Source organism: Scyliorhinus torazame, chromosome 5, assembly GCF_047496885.1.
Source record: "Scyliorhinus torazame isolate Kashiwa2021f chromosome 5, sScyTor2.1, whole genome shotgun sequence".
NCBI classification, from domain to species: domain Eukaryota; kingdom Metazoa; phylum Chordata; class Chondrichthyes; order Carcharhiniformes; family Scyliorhinidae; genus Scyliorhinus; species Scyliorhinus torazame.
Genome location: NC_092711.1, coordinates 153,749,969 through 153,768,516, shown reverse-complemented (window position 1 = coordinate 153,768,516; position 18,548 = coordinate 153,749,969). Strand labels below are relative to the sequence as shown.

The following is an 18,548-nucleotide window of genomic DNA, read 5'->3' as shown; positions in this document are numbered from 1 at the left end:
GCGGCAGCAACCCAAGTTCGATTCCTGCCTTGGGTGACTAAGTGTGGAGTCTGCACGTTCTCCGCCGTGTCTGCATAGGTTTTATCCTGGTGCTCCCACAAGTCCCAAAAGACGTGCTTATAGGTGAATCGGACAGTCTGAATTCAGTCCCTCAGTGTTAATGTAAGCCTACTTTTGAGACTAATAAAGATTATTGTTATGAACATCTATGGTGGGGAAACTGCTGTAATGTATAATTAGGGGTGGGGTAACTGAACACTTTGAAAAAACTTTGTTTGATCAGGGATACCAGCCTGATTTATTTTACTGAATTTTTTGAGGAGGTGACTGAGGTCGAGGACAGGGGAATGTCTATGGATGTCATTTATATGGACTCCCAGAAGGCATTTGATAAAGTCCCACACAAAACACTGTTAGCTGAGGTGGAAGCCTTCGGAGTTGAGGGCAAATTATTGACACGGTTAGGAAATTGGTTGAGTGGCAGGAGAGTGTGGGGATATGGGTATTTAATAAGATACAATGAAGAGTATAACACCGAGTTGTAGAGAAAACAAAACTTATTTTATTTAACATTAACTATATACACAGCTCCAGTTGCTGAGTTAGGAGAGATTACTTGAATTTGACCTGTTGCACTTTTCAGGATTAAATTCAATTTGCCACTGTTCTGCCATCGAACCAGCCCGTCCATATCATCCTGTAATCTGAGGCGTTCCTCACCATTTCCCACACCCCCAAATTTTTGTGTCATCTGCCATCCTATCATATCTCCAACATTCACATCCAGATCATTGATGTACGCTCCGAACAACATGGAACCCAACACCGATCGCAGTGGAACACCACTGGACACAGGCTTCCAGTCACAAAGACAATCTTTGACCATCTCCCTCTGCCTGCTGCCAGGAAGCCAATTTTGGTATCAATTTGCCCTGGATCCCATCTTGACCAGTCTCCCATGTAAGACCTTGTCACAAGTCTTACTAAAGTCGATATGGGCTACATGTGGGCGTCACAGTGGGTAGCACTGTTGCTCCATAGTTCCATGATTCCAGGTTCAATTCCCGGCTTGGGTCACTGTCTGTGTGGAGTCTGCACGTTCTCTCCGTGTCTGTGTGGCTTTCTTCCGGGTGCTCTGGGTTCCTCCCACAAGTCCCGAAAGACGTGCTTGTTAGGTGAATTGGACATTCTGAATTTTCCCTCCATGTACATACAGGGGCTGGTTTATCACAGGGCTAAAGAGCTGGCTTTTAAAGCAGATCAAGGAAGGCCAGCAGCACGGTTCAATTCCTGTACCAGCCTCCCCGACCAGGCACCGGAATGCGGCGACTGTGGGATTGTAAGCAGTGTTAATGTAAGCCTACTTGTGACAAAAGATATTATCAACTGCACTCCCCTCAACTACACACCTCGTCATATCCTCGGAAAATGTAGACCATAGATCTCTTCCTTTCCAACCCCCCACCGTCTTCCTTCAAACCAACTTTTTCCTTCTGATTTCCTGCTTTCAGAGACCCAAACTTTAAAGAGTCATAGAGTTTTACAGCACAGAAAGATGCCCTTCAGCCCATCGTGAAAATGCTGCCTGTTCAGCCATTGCACATCAAAGATGAAAAGAGAGAGCAACAGCTTAGCACTTCATGAAGACACATAGCCATTTGATCTGTCCCTCACTGCCACCAGCTCAGATACAACACTGCACAAACTTAGCAGCCACGATAGGTTGGGATCAGCTGTGGTGAAACACTGGAACTGGATCCAGGTCAGGGTGAAATATAGTTTGCTTGCCAGTTCATTGGATGGTGAGATCAGAGATGGGTTCTGCTATGGGTGGACTCAGATGAAGATTTTAAGAGGCACTGATGAGGGTGTACATTGAGATGCTGAGTGGATTGGCTGTCTTGTCCCTCCCCCCCCCCCCCCCCCCCGCCCGTCCTCCAAACATCTTTTTTTAAATTTAAAGTACCCAATTCATGTTTTTCCCAATTAAGGGGCAATTTAGTATGGCCAATCCACTTACCCTGCACATCTTTGGGTTGTGGGGATGAGACCCACGCAGGCACGGTGATTTTGTGCAAACTCCACACGGATCGAACCTGTGTCCTCGGCGCAGTGAAACTAGATAGATTTCTGATTGATGAGGGAGTTGAGGGTCACGGGGAACAGGTAGGAAAATGGACTGAAAGTTAAGATGAGGAGTGAATTCTTCACTTGAGGATGTGGTGAAGCTTTGGAATTCTCTACTCCAGAGGACTGTGGAGCCTCAGTCATCAAGTATTTTCCAGATTGAGATTGATAGGTTTTGAGATGTTGATGTCACCAAGGGATATGGGGGATAGTGTGGGGAAAAGGTGCTGAGGTATATCGGCCATTGGGCTCATTATAGGGTTGAACAAGTTCAGTGGGCCATATGGCTGACTGCAGCTCCTATTTGTGATGGTCACTGTGTCCAGGACAGGAAACCGTGACCATGAGTCTGTCAATCAGCCTGACTCAGCACCTTCAGGAGAATTGGGAGGATAAATATTAGATACAGCCGAGTGAGAATGGAGGGAGAGTGCGTGGGATGGAGATTTACAGCTTTTGAGTGGAAAGAACGTTCCATAGGAACCAGAATTGTCTGTTCTGAGCTTCTATCCTGTACTGACAGTGATAACCTTTGTAAACTCCTTTTACAGTATATTAGAAGAGGAGGAATTACAGACAGAAATCTCAAACATCACATCTTGATCTGACAGTCACTTGATCCCTTGGAGAACACACACCCGAGTGGAAGTGTTCCAGAGCACTGACTGTGAAAAGAGCTTTAAATCAGTCACACAGCCTGAAAAAACATCGCAGCATTCACAGTGGGGAGAGACCGTACATGTGTTCTCTGTGTGAGTAAGGCTTCAATTGTCTCACCTGGAGAGACACAAGGAGACCCAAAGCATGGAGAAACAGTGGAAATGCCAGGACTGTGGGAAGGGATTCAAAGCCTCATCTGCACTGGAAGCTCATCGGCACATTCACTCTGAGGAGAGGCCATTCAGCTGCTCTCAGTGTGGGAAAGGATTCAGTCTGTCATTCACCCTGCAAACACACCAGAGGGTTCACACTGGGAAGAGGCCATTGAACTGCTCTCAGTGTGGGAAGGGATTCAGTCAGTCATTCACTCTGCAAACACACCAGAGAGTTCACACTGGGGAGAGGCCATTCATCTGCTCTCGGTGTGGGAAGGGTTCAGACATTTATCCACCCTGCAGAGATATCAGCGAGTTCACACTGGGGAGAAACCATTCACCTGCTCTAAATGTGGGAAGGGATTCACTCAATTATCTAGCCTGCAGAGGCACAAGTGGGTTCACAATGGGGAGAGGCCGTTCATCTGCTCTGTGTGGGAAGGCATTCTGTGAATCATCCACACTGCGGAGACACCAGCGAGTCCACACCGGGGAGAAGCCATTCAGCTGCTCCGAGTGTGGGAAGGAATTCAATCAATTATCTAGCTTGACGTCCCACCGGCGAGTTCACACTGGGGAGAAACCGTTCTCCTGCTCGCAGTGTGGGAAGGAATTCTGTGTTTCCTCGTACCTGCTGAGACATCAATAAGTTCACAAGTGATTACAGGGATTGGATTCTGTGTTATTGGTTCTGCTCACAATTCCATTCAGGACTGCATTTTGTTCATTCTGGCACTTTGTGAAGTGGGAGGGTGTAGAAGCCAGGTATTTTGAATACAACTAGTATAGGTAAAAGATTGCTGTTTAAGCATAAATATTAAGCTCCAGTTTTAAATATCCATTTATACAGCATAATTCACTTTTACTGAGGTCCTTTGTTCTGGCAAATGCATATTTTCAAAGTCAGTGTGACATTCCAATTTGACACTGCTTGTGCTAATTGTCAAGGACAAGGACTGAATACCATAGCAACATGAAGGCACCATTGTTCACAATGCAGATAACAGCTAAGCTACCTTAAAACCAGTCTATTGCTGGTAAAGATTAGCAGAATATCACATTCCATAACATGAAGATTGAAACAATTAAAAGCTGATGTTGCACATTGAAGATGGACGGCTTGCCATCAAATCAAATGTGTTTGAGTCTAACCCAAACCAATTAGGATTATATTGGGGTGTGATTAGATGACTTAAGACAGATATGAAAGTGTATAACGGAAAAGTTTCCGCCCGCCATTTTAGTGTTGTCTGTCCTTAATTGCTGTCTTTAATTCTCTTAGTCTTTCTGTTAATGTGAGATGTCTTTTGGGGGTTCTGTCTTTGTGTTAGTCTGTGTCAGTGATGTAGTGTACTTTTGTACTTTGAGTTTGAGTTTAGCTGAAGATTAGCTCTCTCTCTCTTCATGTTTCATTGCCAGACTTTGACCTTTTAAAAGTTACTTTCGAGCTGTCTGCCTAAGCAAAAAGATAATGCCTGTAATTCTCTGAAAGCTTCGAATTGTCTACGAATTGCCTTTTAAATTACTTTCAAATTTTAATCAAGCAACTACAAATAAAACAATTCTTTTTGGCACTTGAGAAGTTTTAACTGAAGTTTCTGCTGAGTCCCAGTATTCGCAAAGTGCTACTGGTAACTGAATAGCAGAAATGATATAAATTCCTTCAACTTTACACAGTCGAATAATACTAGGAATCCAACAACTTGGCATAGTCCAGAAATATTAAAAATCTTACAACTTGTCGTATTGCGCCAGGACTTTGATTCATCAACTAAGCTTCCCCCAAACTTGGCGTAGTTCGGCAGGTTAAGATCCCTTCAAATTAAAGATTTCAACAATTGGCGAGCCAGCCAAGGTTAACATCCTATAAATTACAGATTCCAACAGAGGGTCGGAGGGTTTCTTTCTGCTGGACTGGCCGGTCTCACGACTTTGCCTCCAGTCGACTCCAGTAACAAGAAACATTAAAGATTCCATTAGGTCAAAGGAAGAGGCTCATTGATAGAATACAGATTTATTGCTTCACTGATTTATTGGTAACCTTGAAGAATTGATGCAGTATAATTCTGAAATTCAGTACACAGACAGAAAATGGAAAATCCACAAGGCAAAGTCATTGTTTCAGATAAAATATGAGAATTGCTGTACAACAATTTAATCTGTGTCCGAATCTAACACTGCTTCACAAAAAATTGCATAAAAGCCCTCGTAACGAATAAACCATTGTTCTAAAATACATCTAGTAACAAAAAAGTATTGCAGCCTCAGCAACAGAAACATTTACAAATATTGCAAAACCTTAGCAACAAGCAAGGTTAATGCAGAACACCATATCTTCATAGGATTGGTACACATGGCGGGAGCATGTAGACATTTAATTAATTTGATAGACATTAATGAATCTTAAGTAATGACCAATGCCTGGATAACAAATCATGCTCCAAGTGACAGAGAGTTATTTGAATAAATCAGGAAGCCTCAGCTGAGAATTTGAAACCAATAAGGGGTTCGACCATTGATAAGAATTTCTTAAGAATAAGTTTTCATAATTAAAGTTTGTTCTGTATTCATGCTTCAAGAAATTCTGAACCATCTATTGATTTCCTAATATTTTCTTATGTTTTTGTTTAATTCTCTTTATGATTTGATGTTTTATTTGTTCTAAGTTTTGATTCATTTTTATGTAAGAGAATCAAGGTGGATATTTAGCAATAAAATTGTATTTTTGGACACCTCCAATCAACCTGATCTTGGGCTGTTATTTGAAGATAAAATAAGAGATCTTTTCACTCAAAGTTGCCAAACTAAGTATAACTCTGAGGATTAGAAACATGACTTAGAATTCAGCAAAGGAGGATCAAGGAACTCAAAGAGAAAATTGAATATGAGAGCAAACTGGCTCGAAACATTAAAAAAACGACAGGAAAAGCTCCTGTAAGAATGTGAAAAAGAAAAGATTAGCAAGGACCAATGTGGGTCCATTCCAGGCAGAAATAGGATAGTTTACAATGGGGTACAATGAAATGGCAGAGAAACTAAACAATGTGTGTCTGTCTTCATGGAGGACATGAAATTGGCCCAAAGACACGAGAGAACCAATGGACTAGTGAGCACGAGGAACTGAAGGAGATTTGTATTAGTTAAAAAATAGTACTGGAGAAATTAATGTGGTTGAAAGTTAATAAATCCCCAGAAGCTGATGCTCTACATCCCAGAGTGTTGAAAGAGGCGGCTGTAAAGATAGTGGATACATTGGTGATCATCTTTCAAAATTCTATAAATTCTGGAATGGTTCCTGCAGATTGGAAGGTGGTAAATGTAACCCCACTATTTAAGGAGGGAGAGAGAAAACGGGGAACCACAGACCCATTGGCCTGGCATCAGTAGGAGGGAAAATGCTACAATCTATTATAAAGGATGTGATAACATACGAATTAGGAGCAGGAGTAGACCACTCGGCCCCTCGAGCCTGCTCCACCATTCAATAAGTTCCCGGCTGATCTGATTGTAACCTCAATTCCACATTCCCGCCGACCCCCCGATAACCTTGTTTAACCAGAATCTATCCAGTTCCGCTTTAAAAATATTCAAAGACCCTGCTTCCACTGCCCTTTGAGGAAGAGAGTTCCAAAGACTCACGATCCTCTGAGAGAAAAAAGTTCTCCTCCGCCTTAAATGGGCAAGTTATTACTTTAAAGTGACTCCAATTTCTAGATACTCCCACAAGAGGAAACATCCTTTCCACATCCACCCTGTCAAGGCCCCTCAGGATCTTATACACTTTAATCAATTCACCTAAACTCCATCGAACACAAGCCCAGCCTGTCCAATCATTCCTCATAAGACCAGCCTCCAATTCCAGGTATGAGTCCAGTAAACCTTCTCTGATCTGCTTCCAACACATTTACATCATTCCTTAAATGAGAGCATTACTGTACACAGTGCTCCAGATGTGGTCTCACCAATGTCCTGTATAACTGAAGCATAATCTCCCTACTTTTGTATTCAATTCCCCTCACAATAAACAATAACATTCTATTAGCTTTCCTAATTTAAGGGCTATGGAGAGAGAGCAGGTAAATGGAGTTGAAATCAGCCATGATTGAATGGTGGAGTGGACCCGATGGGCCGAATGGCCTTACTTCCGCTCCTATGTCTTATGGTCTTATTACTTGCTGTACCTGTATACTCGCCTTTTGAGATTCATGCACTTGGACATCCAGATCCCTCTGAGTCTCAGAGCTCTGCAATCTCTCACCATTTAGATAATAATCTTTTTTATTCTTCTGGCCAACATGGACAATTTCACGTTTTCCCACATTATTCTCCATTTGGCAGATTTTTTCCCAGTCACTTAACTGATCTATATCACTTCGTAACCTCCTTATGTCCTCTTCACAATTTACTTTACCACCTATCTTTATATCATCGGCGCAGGAGTTGGCCATTCAGCCCGTCGAGCCTGCTCCACCATTCAATACGATCATGGCTGATCATCCACTTCATTGTCTTTTTCCCCACACTGTCCCCATTTCCCTTTGTGTTATTGGGATTTAGAAATCTGTCAGTTGGGTGGTACAGTGGTTAGCACTGCTGCCTCACGGTACTAAGAACCTGGGTTTGATCCTGGCCCCAGTCACTGTCCATGTGGAGTTTGCACATTCTCCTCGTGTCTTGTGGGTCTCAGACCCACAACCCAAAACGACGTGCAGCTGAGGTGAATTGGCCTTGCTGCACTGCCCCTTAATTGGAAAAGAATAATTGGGTACTCTTAAATTTATTAAATAAAAAAAAAGAAATCTGCCAGTCTCTGCTTTAAACACACTCAGTGTCTGAGCTCCCACAGCCCTCTGGGGTAGAGAATTCCAAAGATTCACAACCCGAGGAGTAAAGAAATGTCTCCTCCGAGACCGGTCCTAAGTGGCTTCCCCCTTATTTTGAAATTGTGTCCCCTGGTTCTAGACTCCCCAACCAGGGGAAATATCTCACCTGCACCCACCCTGTCTATTCCTTTATGGATTTTGTAAGTTTCAATGAAATCCCCTCTCATTCCTTGAAACTCCAGAGAAAAGAGGCCTAGTTTCCCCAATCTATCTTTTCATAGGACAGTCCTGCCAAACCCGGAACAGGTCTGGTGAGACTTTGTTGCTGTTCCTCTGTGGCAATACATTTCCTCAGGTAAGGGGAGTAAAACTGCACACATTACTCCAGCTGTGGTCTAAGCATTTCGTAATGATCGATGTCAAGGCCACCGGACGGTATTCATTGAGGCACATTGCCTGGTTCTTCTTTGGCCCTGGTACGATGGTGGTCTTCTTGAAGCAGGTAGGAACCTCAGAACGGAGTAGGGAGAGGTTGAGGATGTCCGCGAACACACCCGCCCGTTGGTCCGCGGAGGATCGGAGTGCACGACCAGGGATCCCGTCAGGACCTGTCGTTTTCCGAGGGTTCACTTTCAAGAAGGCCAATCTGACTTTGGACGCTGTGATGATAGGTATGGGTGTGTCGAAGGCTGCTGGGGCAGATGACAACGGTTTGTTGGTTTCCTGCTCGAAATAAGCATAGAATAAATTGAGTTCATCAGGAAGGGGTGCGCTGTTACCAAAGATTCTACTCGGCTTTGATGTTTTAGTCCATTGTGTTGTTTAAACCTTGCCACAATCGATGAGAGTCCATGATTCTAGCTTAGTCGGGTATTGTCTCTTGGCATCCCTGTTGGCTTTGCAGAGGTCGTACCTAGATGTTTTGGTATAGGTCAGGATCGCCTCTCTTGAACTCCTCACACCTGGCCTTCAGCACGGAGTGAATCTGCCGATTAAACCACGGTTTCTGGTTTGGTAACGTACGTACTACCTTCTTTGACACACAATCTTCTACACACTTGCTGATGAAGTCTGTGGTGGTGCTGGCATACCCGTTTAGGTTAGCTGCTGTGTTCTTGAATATGGACCAGTCACTGACTCCAAACAAGTTGCGTCGGAGCTCTTCTGTTGCCTCAGACCAGCATTTGCACAACCTTCTTAACCGGATTCTCTCGCTTTGGTTTCTGCTTGTATGCCGGGAGAAGGAGCACCATCTTGTGGTCCGATTTTCCGAAGTGTGGTCCGGGGATGGAGCATCAGGCGCCCTTGATGTTTGCGTAGCAGTGGTCAAGGATGTTGGGGCCCCTGTTGGGACAGGAGATGTGTTGGTGGAATTTTGGCAGTACACTCTTGAGGTTGGCCTGGTTGAAGTCCCCGGCCACGATGAACAAGGTCTCCGGGTATTCTGCTTCATTGTTATTTATAGCGGTTACAATTCATCAAGCGCCTTCTTCACTTCCGCCTGGGGTGGGATGTAGACCGCCGTGATGATGGCAGAAGTGAACTCCGTGGAAGGTAGTATGGACGGTACTTCACAGTCGGGTATTCCAGGCCCGGGGAGCAGCAGTTCGCCAGGGTCGCCACGTCCAAGCACGAAGAGGAGTAGGTGAGAAGAAAAATCCCTCCACCCACTCCATGTTCAGTCCTGGATGTGATGAACAGCAGGAATAACAGCAGAATCCAACCCGTCATCACTTGTGAACCCTTTGGTGTCTCAGCATGTTGGATGACTGAGTGAATCCCTCCCCACAGTGAGAGCAGGTGAATGGCTTCTTTCCAGTGTGAACTCGCTGGTGTATCAACAGGGCAGATGAATCACGGAATCTCCTCCCACAATCAGAGCAGGTGAATCAAGTGTAAACTCGCTGGTGTCTCCGCAATGTGGATGATGTTTGAAACCTCTTTGTGCAGTGAGAGCAGCTGAACGGTCTCTCCTCAGTGGGAATGCGCTGGTATTCCATCAGTACCTGAGAGCTTTTAAACCCACTCCCACAGTCGGAGCATTTAAAGGGTCTCTCGTTGCTGTGAGTGACATTGTGGCTCAGCAAGTGATGACCGAGTGAATCTTTTCCCAGTCGGAGAGGTGAACGGGCTCTCCCCGGTGTGACCTCGCTCGTGTTTCATCAGGTTGGATGAGGATCTAAACCTCTTTGTGCAATGAGAGCAGCTGAACGGTCTCTCCTCAGAGTGAACGCGCTGGTGGCACATCAGTAGCCAAGAGCTTTTGAAACCCCTCCTACAGTCAGAGCATTTAAAGGGCCTGGTCTTGGTATGAGTGACATTGTGTTTCAGCAGGTTGGATAACTGAGCAAATCCCTTATCACACACAGTGCAGATGAACGGCTTCTCCCCGGTGTGAAGTCGCAGGTGTCTCTGCAGGTGGTGTAACTGAGTGAATCGCTTATCACACACAGTGCAGATGAATGGCCTCTCCCCGGTGTGAACTCTCTGGTGTCTCTGCAGGTTCCCAATGTCAGTGAATCCCTGTTCACACTGACAGCAGGTGAAAGGCCTCTCCCCAGTATGAACTCGTTCGTGTCTCCGCAGGTTGCCAATGTCAGTGAATCCCTTTTCACACTGAGAGCAGGTGAAAGGCCTCTCCCCAGTGTGAACTCGTTCGTGTTTCCGCAGGTTGCCAATGTCAGTGAATCCCTTTTCACACTGAGAGCAGGTGAAAGGCCTCTCCCCAGTGTGAACTCGTTCGTGTTTCCGCAGGCTGCCAATGTCAGTGAAACCCTTTTCACACTGAGAGCAGGTGAACGGCCTCTCACCAGTGTGAACTCGCTGGTGGCTCTTCAGGTTAGATAACTGAGTGAATCCCTTCCCACAGTCAGAGCAGGTGAACGGCCTCTCCCCAGTGTGAACTCGCTGGTGGCTCTGCAGGCTGGATAACTGAGTGAATCCCTTTCCACAGTCAGAGCAGATGAATGGCTTCTCCCCAGTGTGAACTCGTTCGTGTCTCCGCAGGTTGCCAATGTCAGTGAATCCCTTTTCACACTGAGAGCAGGTAAAAGGCCTCTCTCCAGTGTGGCTGCATTGATGCCTTGCCAGCTTGCACGGGGCTGTGAATCCCATCCCACACACAGAACAAGTGAACGGCCTCTCTCCAGTGTGACTGCATTGATGCCTTTCCAGCCCGTACGGAGCTTTGAATCCCTTCCCACAATCCTCACATTTCCATGGTTTCTCCATGGTCTGGGGGATCTTGCGTCTCACCACGTTGGACGATCAGTTGAAGCCTCGTCCACACACAGAACACCTATACAGTCTCCCTGCTGTGAATGGTGTAGTATTTTTTCAGGCTGCGTCACTGGTTAAAGCTCTTTCCACAGTCAGTGCTCTGTAACAGTCTCACACGGGTGTGTGTGTGTGTGTGACTCAGAGATTTTCCAGACACACTGATGTTTAAAATCTCTTGAAGCAGACAGAACAGACAAACATTTCTCCTTCTAGATTCAAAGGCCGATGATCCCAAGAATTGAGTGACTCAGTCAGTTTTTGACGTGATATTTAGTTTGAGATATCGGTCTCAAACTCCTCTCGTTCGAACTTCCTGCAAAGAGATTTGACAATGGTAATCAGTGTCAGTACAGGATAGAAACTCAGAACAGACAATTCTAGTTTCTATTGAACATTCTTTCCTCTCTCTTTCCCTGAAATGCTCTAAATCTCAATTGCACACACTCTCTCTCCATTTTCACTCTGCTGTATCTAATATTCACCCTCCCAATTCTCCTGAAGGTGCTGATTCAGGCTGATTGACAGATCCAAGCTCACTGCTTCCTGTCCTGGACATAGAGACCTGAAAATCTTCATGCAGGCTGCCAGACAGATATATGTCGATATTACTGGATGAAAAATGAGTGTAATATACAGACTGTATTCACTTACTTTCCCTCCCAATTTTCCTGAAGGTGCCGATCAACAAATCTAAACTCACTAAAACCTGTACAAGAGTAGAGAATCTCCATATAAGTACATTTACTGATTAGAGATAGGGAGATTCTGAGGAAGAATTTTATTTAGTCATGGAGTGGTCATGACAGGGAACTCACTGCCCACAAGGGTTGTGGAAGTCCAGATGATCAATAATTTAAAATAAAATAGGATGGTTACTTGAAGAAAATAAGCTTTCAGGTGAACAGGGATATTGAGGGGGAATGGGACTGACTGGATTACTGTACAGAGAGTCAGCATTGACTTGAGTTCCCAAATGGATTCCGTCAGTGCTGCAATGACTGTATGACTGGAAATATATAATTTTAGGTACAGTACTATTTACAAAACTAGAAATAATAATACATGTATTTTATTGCAGAACCATCAATAATATCTACAATACATACCATATAACAACACGAGACATATCTCTGTCCATTATTAAATTTTTAAAAAATAATTTACGGGATATGGACAATGCTGGTTAGGCCGGCATTTATTACCCATCCCCAGTTGCCCTTCCGAAGTAGTGATGAGTTGCCTTCTTGAACTGCTGCAGTCCTTGAGGTGTAGGTACATCTACTGTGCTGTTTGTTTTAAATTTGTTTTTTATAAATTTAAAGTACCCAATTAAATTTTTTCCAATTAAGGGGCAATTTTGCGTGGCCAATCCACCTACACTGCACATCTTTGGGTTGTGGGGGCGAAACCCACGTAAACAAGGGGAGAGTGTGCAAACTACACACGGACAGTGACCCAGAGCCGGGATTGAACCTGGGACCTCGGCGCCTTGAGGCAGCAGCACTAACCACTGCTCCACCATGCTACCCTACATCCCCTGTGCTGTTAGGGAGGGAATTCCAGGATGTTGCCCCAGGGACAGTGAAGGAACGGCAATATATTTCCAAGTCAGGGTGGTGTGTAACTTGGAAACGAACCTCCAGATGGTGAGGTTCCCAGGTATCTGCTGCTCTTGTCCTTCTAGATTGTAGTGGTCGTGGGTTTGGAAGGTGCTGTCTGAGGAACCTTTATGAGTTACTGCAATGTATCTTTAGATGGTATACACAGCTGCTACTGTTTGTCAGTGGTGGAAGGTTTGAATGTTTGTGGAAGGTGACACAATCAATCAGGCTGCTTTGTCCTGGATAGTGTCGAGCTTTTTCAATGTTGTTGGAGCTGCACTCATCCAGCAAAGTGGAGTGTATTCCATTACACTCCTGACTTGTGCTTGTAGATGTCTGGTGGGCAGGCTTTGGGGCATCAGATGGTGTGTTACTCACTGTAGGATTCCCAGCCTTTGACCTGCCCTGGGAGCTACAGTATTAATATGGCTAGTCCAGTTCAGTTTCTGATCAATGGTAACCTCCAGGATGTTGGTTGTGTGGGTTTCAGCGATGGGAATGCCACTGAATGTCAAGGGGTGGTGGGTAGATCCTCCCTTGCAGCAGATGGTCATTGCCTGGCACTTGTGTAGCACGAATGTAACTTACCACTTATTAGGCCAAGCCTGGATATTGTCCAGGTCTTACTGAACTTGGACATGGACTGCTTCATTATCTGAGGAGTTGAGAATGGTGCTGAATATTGTGCAGTCATCCACAAACATCACCACTTCTCACCTTATGATGGAAGGAAGATCATTGATGAAGCAGCTGAAGATGTTTGGGCTGAGGAACTCCTGCAGTGATGTCTTGGAGCTGAGATGATTGACCTCCAATCACCACAACCATCTTCCTTTGTGCCAGGTATGACTCCAACTAGTGGAGAGTTATCCCCCGATTCCCATTGGCTCCAGTTTAGTGAGGGCTCCTTGATACCATACTCAGTCAAATGCTGTCTTGATGTCAAGGGCAGTTACTCTCACCTCACTTCTGACATTCAGTTCTTTCGTCCAAGTTTCAACTAAGGCTATAAAGAGGTCAGGAGCTGAGTGACCCTGGTGGAACCCAAACTGAGCGTCCAGGAGCAGGTTATTGTAGAATAAGTGCCGCTTAATAGCAACTTTGATGACTCCTTCCATCACTTTGCTGATGATGGACAGTGGACCCACAGAGAAGTAATTGGCTGAGTTAGATTTGCCCTGTTTACTGTCCCCTTAAATGTCAGTCATCTCCGAGGGAAACCAGCCCTTTACTTGTGAACATTAAGAAAGAGATCGTCCTTTTAGCCAGACAAATAAATGTGTCAAGTTGAGGGAGCAAAGGATGTCAGTGTTTTTAGGAGAGAGAGAGAGAGACCTGGGCCAAGCTTTGCAGAGTCTGCACCCTCCCAGGATTCACTTCCTTTCCCTTCAGTTGCTGCAAGTGACCAATTGAAGATGAGAATGAGAAAATAAATGGAAAGGGGGAGAAAAGATAGTGTTTTACTCACAGATGTTGGAGACAGGAGTCTGTGTGCAGCTCAAGCTCATTCAGGGTTGGAGGAACAACAGCTTTGCTCTGCAGAAACCTCCATGTCCAGCTTCCGCATTGAGACAATGGGGGAGCTCTGATTGGCGGAGAAACAGAGTCCTTCCGGTCCTCCAATCTTCCATTGGGCACAAGTCAGCGGTAAAGTCAGAGATATCGAGTTCACCCTGTACATGCGCAGATTCCCCTCGCTCTGAGACATGCGCAGTCCTGAGTTGGGGGGAGGGGCTGCACGCTCTGGTCTCAGCTGTCAGCCGGTTGCCTGGAAACCGTCTTGACGATGTGCTGGGGGAGGGAGAACAAAGGGTGGGGGCGGGGCTCCCGTGTTCTCACGCCGGGCGGGTGCGCTCAAATGCAGTGACGTCACTGCGGAATGGTTTTATTCCTATTAGCTGATTTAGAGGATGAGCTCCTTTGTGATGTCACAATGTGGAGGTTGGACAATGGGTTTCAGACTAAAACTTCTTCCTCTGGGCAACATCTGGGAGCAAATCAATGTCTCCCCCTTTCATAAAGTCATGAGATATAGGAGCAGAATTAGGCCATTTGGCCCATCGAGTCTGCTCTATCATTCTATCATGGCTGTTCTCATCCTGGCTTTAATTCCACCGTACTGCCAGTTCCCCATTACCCTTGAACCCATTAAAAATCTGTCTTCTCTAAATCTGGATTTTACATAAAGTGTGTGACATTCATGGAAGTTTGCCAACCGGAGCGTTATTCTCAGTTCAATTCAACCCTCAGCCCCGTCGCTGCCTGTCATTGACATGAGCAATCGAGAGACAGAAAGGTGCCCGAGGCTCAAATGGGAAGTCAAATCTTGTGACTCGAAACCAACACCTCAACATTTGTCAGTCAAATCCATGTTATTTATACTGGGGGTTTTATTATATTTAGGCACTGGAGGCAAAGGGTGGGGGTTTTAAAGGGTAGCTTTCACTTTCTAACTTTGTATTGTCTATAATGTCAGCCGTGGCTCAGTGGGCAGCTCTCACCTCAGAGTCAGAAGGTTGTAGGTTCAAGTCCCAATCCAGGGACCCGAGGACAAAAATCACATCCAACATTCCTCCTCGCATCACTGAGGGAGTGCTGCACTGTCAGAACAGCCTTCTTTCAAATACATGAAATGAAATGAAAATCGCTTATTGTCACAAGTAGGCTTCAAATGAAGTTACTGTGAAAAGCCCCTAGTCGCCACATTCCGGTGCCTGTTCGGGGAGGCTGGTACGGGAATTGAACCGTGCTGTTGGCCTGCCTTGGTCTGCTTTCAAAGCCAGCGATTTAGCCCAGTGCTCAACCAGCCCCTAATAATAAGATTCAAATAAGATTCTAAACGAAGGCCCTGTCTGTCACTATCAGGTGGATGTTAAAGATCCCACAGCGGAGAGGGAGAGGCTGGTGGGAGAGATACTTAGGGTAGACAGGAAGTACGCGGAGGCCCCCGAGGGGGGCCTGCTAAAGGAGCGCCGGAGATTACAGGCGGAGTTCGATTTGCTGACCACTGGGAAGGCGGAGGCACAGTTGAGGAAAGTGAAAGGGGCAGTTTACGAGTATGGGGAGAAAGCAAGTAGGATGCTGGCGCACCAACTTCGCAGGAGAGATGGGGCCAGGGAGATCGGGGGAGTGAGGGATAAGGAAGGTAATACGGTCTTGGGCCCAGAGAAGGTCAATGAAGTCTTTAAGGAGTTTTACTGTAAACTGTACGAGTCAGAACCCCCGAGGGGAGGGGAAGGGATGAAGCAATTTATGGATCGATTGAGGTTCCCAAGGGTGGACGAGGAGCGGGTGGAGGAACTGGGGGCCCTGATTGAGTTGGAGAAGATGGTTAAGCGCCTAGCAAGTATGCAGTCGGGCAAGGCCCCGGGTCCAGATGGCTTCCCTGTAGAATTTAATAAGAAATTCTCGGAGCTTCTGAGCCCACTCCTGCTAAGAACCTTTAACGAGGCAAAGGAGAGAGGAACCCTCCCCCCGACGATGTCGCAGGCACTGATCTCGCTCATTTTGAAGAGGGGGAAGGATCCGCTTCAATGTGGGTCCTTCAGGCTGACATCCCTCCTCAATGTGGATGCCAAACTGCTAGCAAAAATTTTGGCTACCAGAATAGAGGACTGCGTCCGGGAGTGATTGAGGAGGACCAGGCGGGTTTCGTCAATGGCAGGCAATTGAACACAAATGTGAGGAGGCTCCTGAATATTATTGTGATGCCCTCAGAAGGAGGGGACGCAGAAGTAGTGGCTGCAATAGACGCAGAGAAAGCCTTTGACAGGGTGGAATGGGAGTACCTGTGGGAAATGTTAGGTAGGTTGTATATTTCGGACCCGCCAGAGGGGATGGGGGAGGTCATGCGGATCCTAAGGGACTTTGGGAGCTTCTCGGGATACAAGTTGAACGTGGGGAAAAGTGAGCTTTTTGTAATCCACGCTCGGGGCCAGGAGGAGAGACTGGGGGAGCTCCCGCTCAAGATGGCGGAGGGACGTTTTCGTTACCTAGGTATACAGGTGGCTAGGAACTGGGATGCCTTGCACAGGCTCAATCTATCTCGGCTTGTTGTGCAGGTGGAGGGAGACTTTAAAAGGTGGGACATGCTCCCGCTTTCCCTGGCGGGAAGGGTGCAGACTGTGAAGATGATGCTTCTCTCCAGATTCCTGTTCGTTTTTCAGTGCCATCCCATCTTTATCCCCAAATCCATCTTCAAGCGGGTGAACAGGATTATCACAGGATTTGTGTGGGCAAACAAGACCCTGCAAGTTAAAATACTTTGTTTGAAGCGGGGGGGGGGGTTGGCACTGCCAAACTTCTGTGGCTACTATAGGCGGCTAATGTGGCCATGATCAGGAAATGGGTAGTTGAGGAGGAGTCGGCGTCGGGCGGGTAGAGGCGGCGTGATGCAAAGACACCAGCCTAGGGGCACTAGTAATGGCACCGCTGCCGCTCTCGCCGGCACGATACACCACGTGCCTGGTGGTGACGGCGGCGCTGAGGGTCTAGGGTCAGTGGAGAAGGCACAGGAAGGAGGAGGGGGCCTCAGTGTGGACCCCGATACAGAATAACCATAAATTTGCTCCGGGCTTGATAGACGGGGGGTTTCAAGGCTGGCATAGGGCAGGCATTAGAAGGATGGGAGACCTGTTTCTAGATGGGACTTTCCCTAGCTTGAAGGCGCTGGAGGAGAAGTTCAGCCTACCCCCGGGAAATGCCTTCAGATACCTCCAAGTCCGCGACTTCCTCAAAAAACAGGTGGGGACATTTCCGTTGCTACCTCCTCGAAGGATACAGGACAGGGTGGTGTCTGGCATCTGGGTAGGAGAGGGGAAGGTGTCAGATATCTATCAGGAGCTGCAGGAGGCGGAGGAAGCCTCAGTGGAGGAACTGAAGGGCAAGTGGGAGGAGGAGCTAGGTGAGGAGCTAGATGAGGGCCTGAGGGCTGATGCCCTGGGCAGGGTGAATTCGTCCGCATCATGTGCCAGGCTCAGCTTAATTCAGTTTAAGGTGGTACACTGGGCTCACATGACGATGGGAGAATGAGCAAGTTCTTTGGGGTGGAGGACAGTTGTGCGAGGTGTTCAGGGAGTCCGACGAACCATGTCCATATGTTTTGGGCATGCCCGGCGCTTAAAGAATTCTGGCAAGGCTTTGCTAGGGCTAGGTCCAGGATTTTGGACACGCAGGTGAAGCCGAGTCCAACAATAGCGATCTTTCGGATGTCAGAGGGTCCGGGAGTGCAGGAAGTGACCGAGGCCGAGTTGTTGGCCTTTGCCTCCCTGGTAGCCCGGAGACGGATCTTGTTAATGTGGAGGGACTCGAAACCCCCGAGTGTGGAGACCTGGGTTATCGATATGGCGGGGTTCCTCAGCCTGGAGCGAATAAAGTTTGCCTTGAGAGGGTCCTTGCTGGGGTTCTCCCGGCGGTGGCAACCGTCCCTTGACTTTCTAGGGGAGCAGCAAGTGTCAGCAGCAGCAATCGGGGGGGGGGGGGGGAGCTGTCTATTTAATGTATATTTTATTTTTGTATAATGATAACAGCCACCTGGTTTGTTTGTTATTAAATATTTTTTGTTTATTTTTTTGTTATTAGTGATGTAAAAATTTGTTTGAAAAAAAGCATTAATAAAAGAACAATTAAAAAAAAACATTCTATTAGCTTTCCTAGTTACTTGCTGTACCTATCGACACGTCTTTTGTGGTTGATACCCAGATCCCTCTGAGTCTCGGAGCTCTACAATCTCTCACCATTTTGATCATAAGCTTTTTTTATTCTTTCTGGCAAAATGGACAATTTCACATTTCCCCCATTAAACTCCATTTGCTGCGCACATGAAGGAAACACATCCTGAGTGAGACACAGCCAGAGTGGGATTTGGAACTTGGTAATTTGGTGCAGTGAGGTAATTCGGTGCA

General features: G+C 46.4%; 2 protein-coding genes across 2 annotated transcripts in view; both read right to left on the bottom strand.

The window, feature by feature from the left end:
• The window catches only part of LOC140420137 (uncharacterized), an 85,696-nt gene that overhangs the window by 29,147 nt on the left and 38,001 nt on the right, over positions 1-18,548 (bottom strand). The gene's annotated exons all lie outside the window — the stretch shown is intronic.
• Positions 4,941-11,351, bottom strand: LOC140420119 (uncharacterized). The gene has a single exon (XM_072504136.1). The coding sequence runs from the start codon at positions 10,994-10,996 to the stop codon at positions 9,809-9,811; it is 1,188 nt and encodes a 395-aa protein (XP_072360237.1). The 5' UTR covers positions 10,997-11,351; the 3' UTR covers positions 4,941-9,808.

Bases quoted from the DNA above. Each gene is read 5' to 3' on its own strand.
- LOC140420119 (XM_072504136.1), bottom strand. From the start codon at position 10,996: ATGGAGAAACCATGGAAATGTGAGGATTGTGGGAAGGGATTCAAAGCT.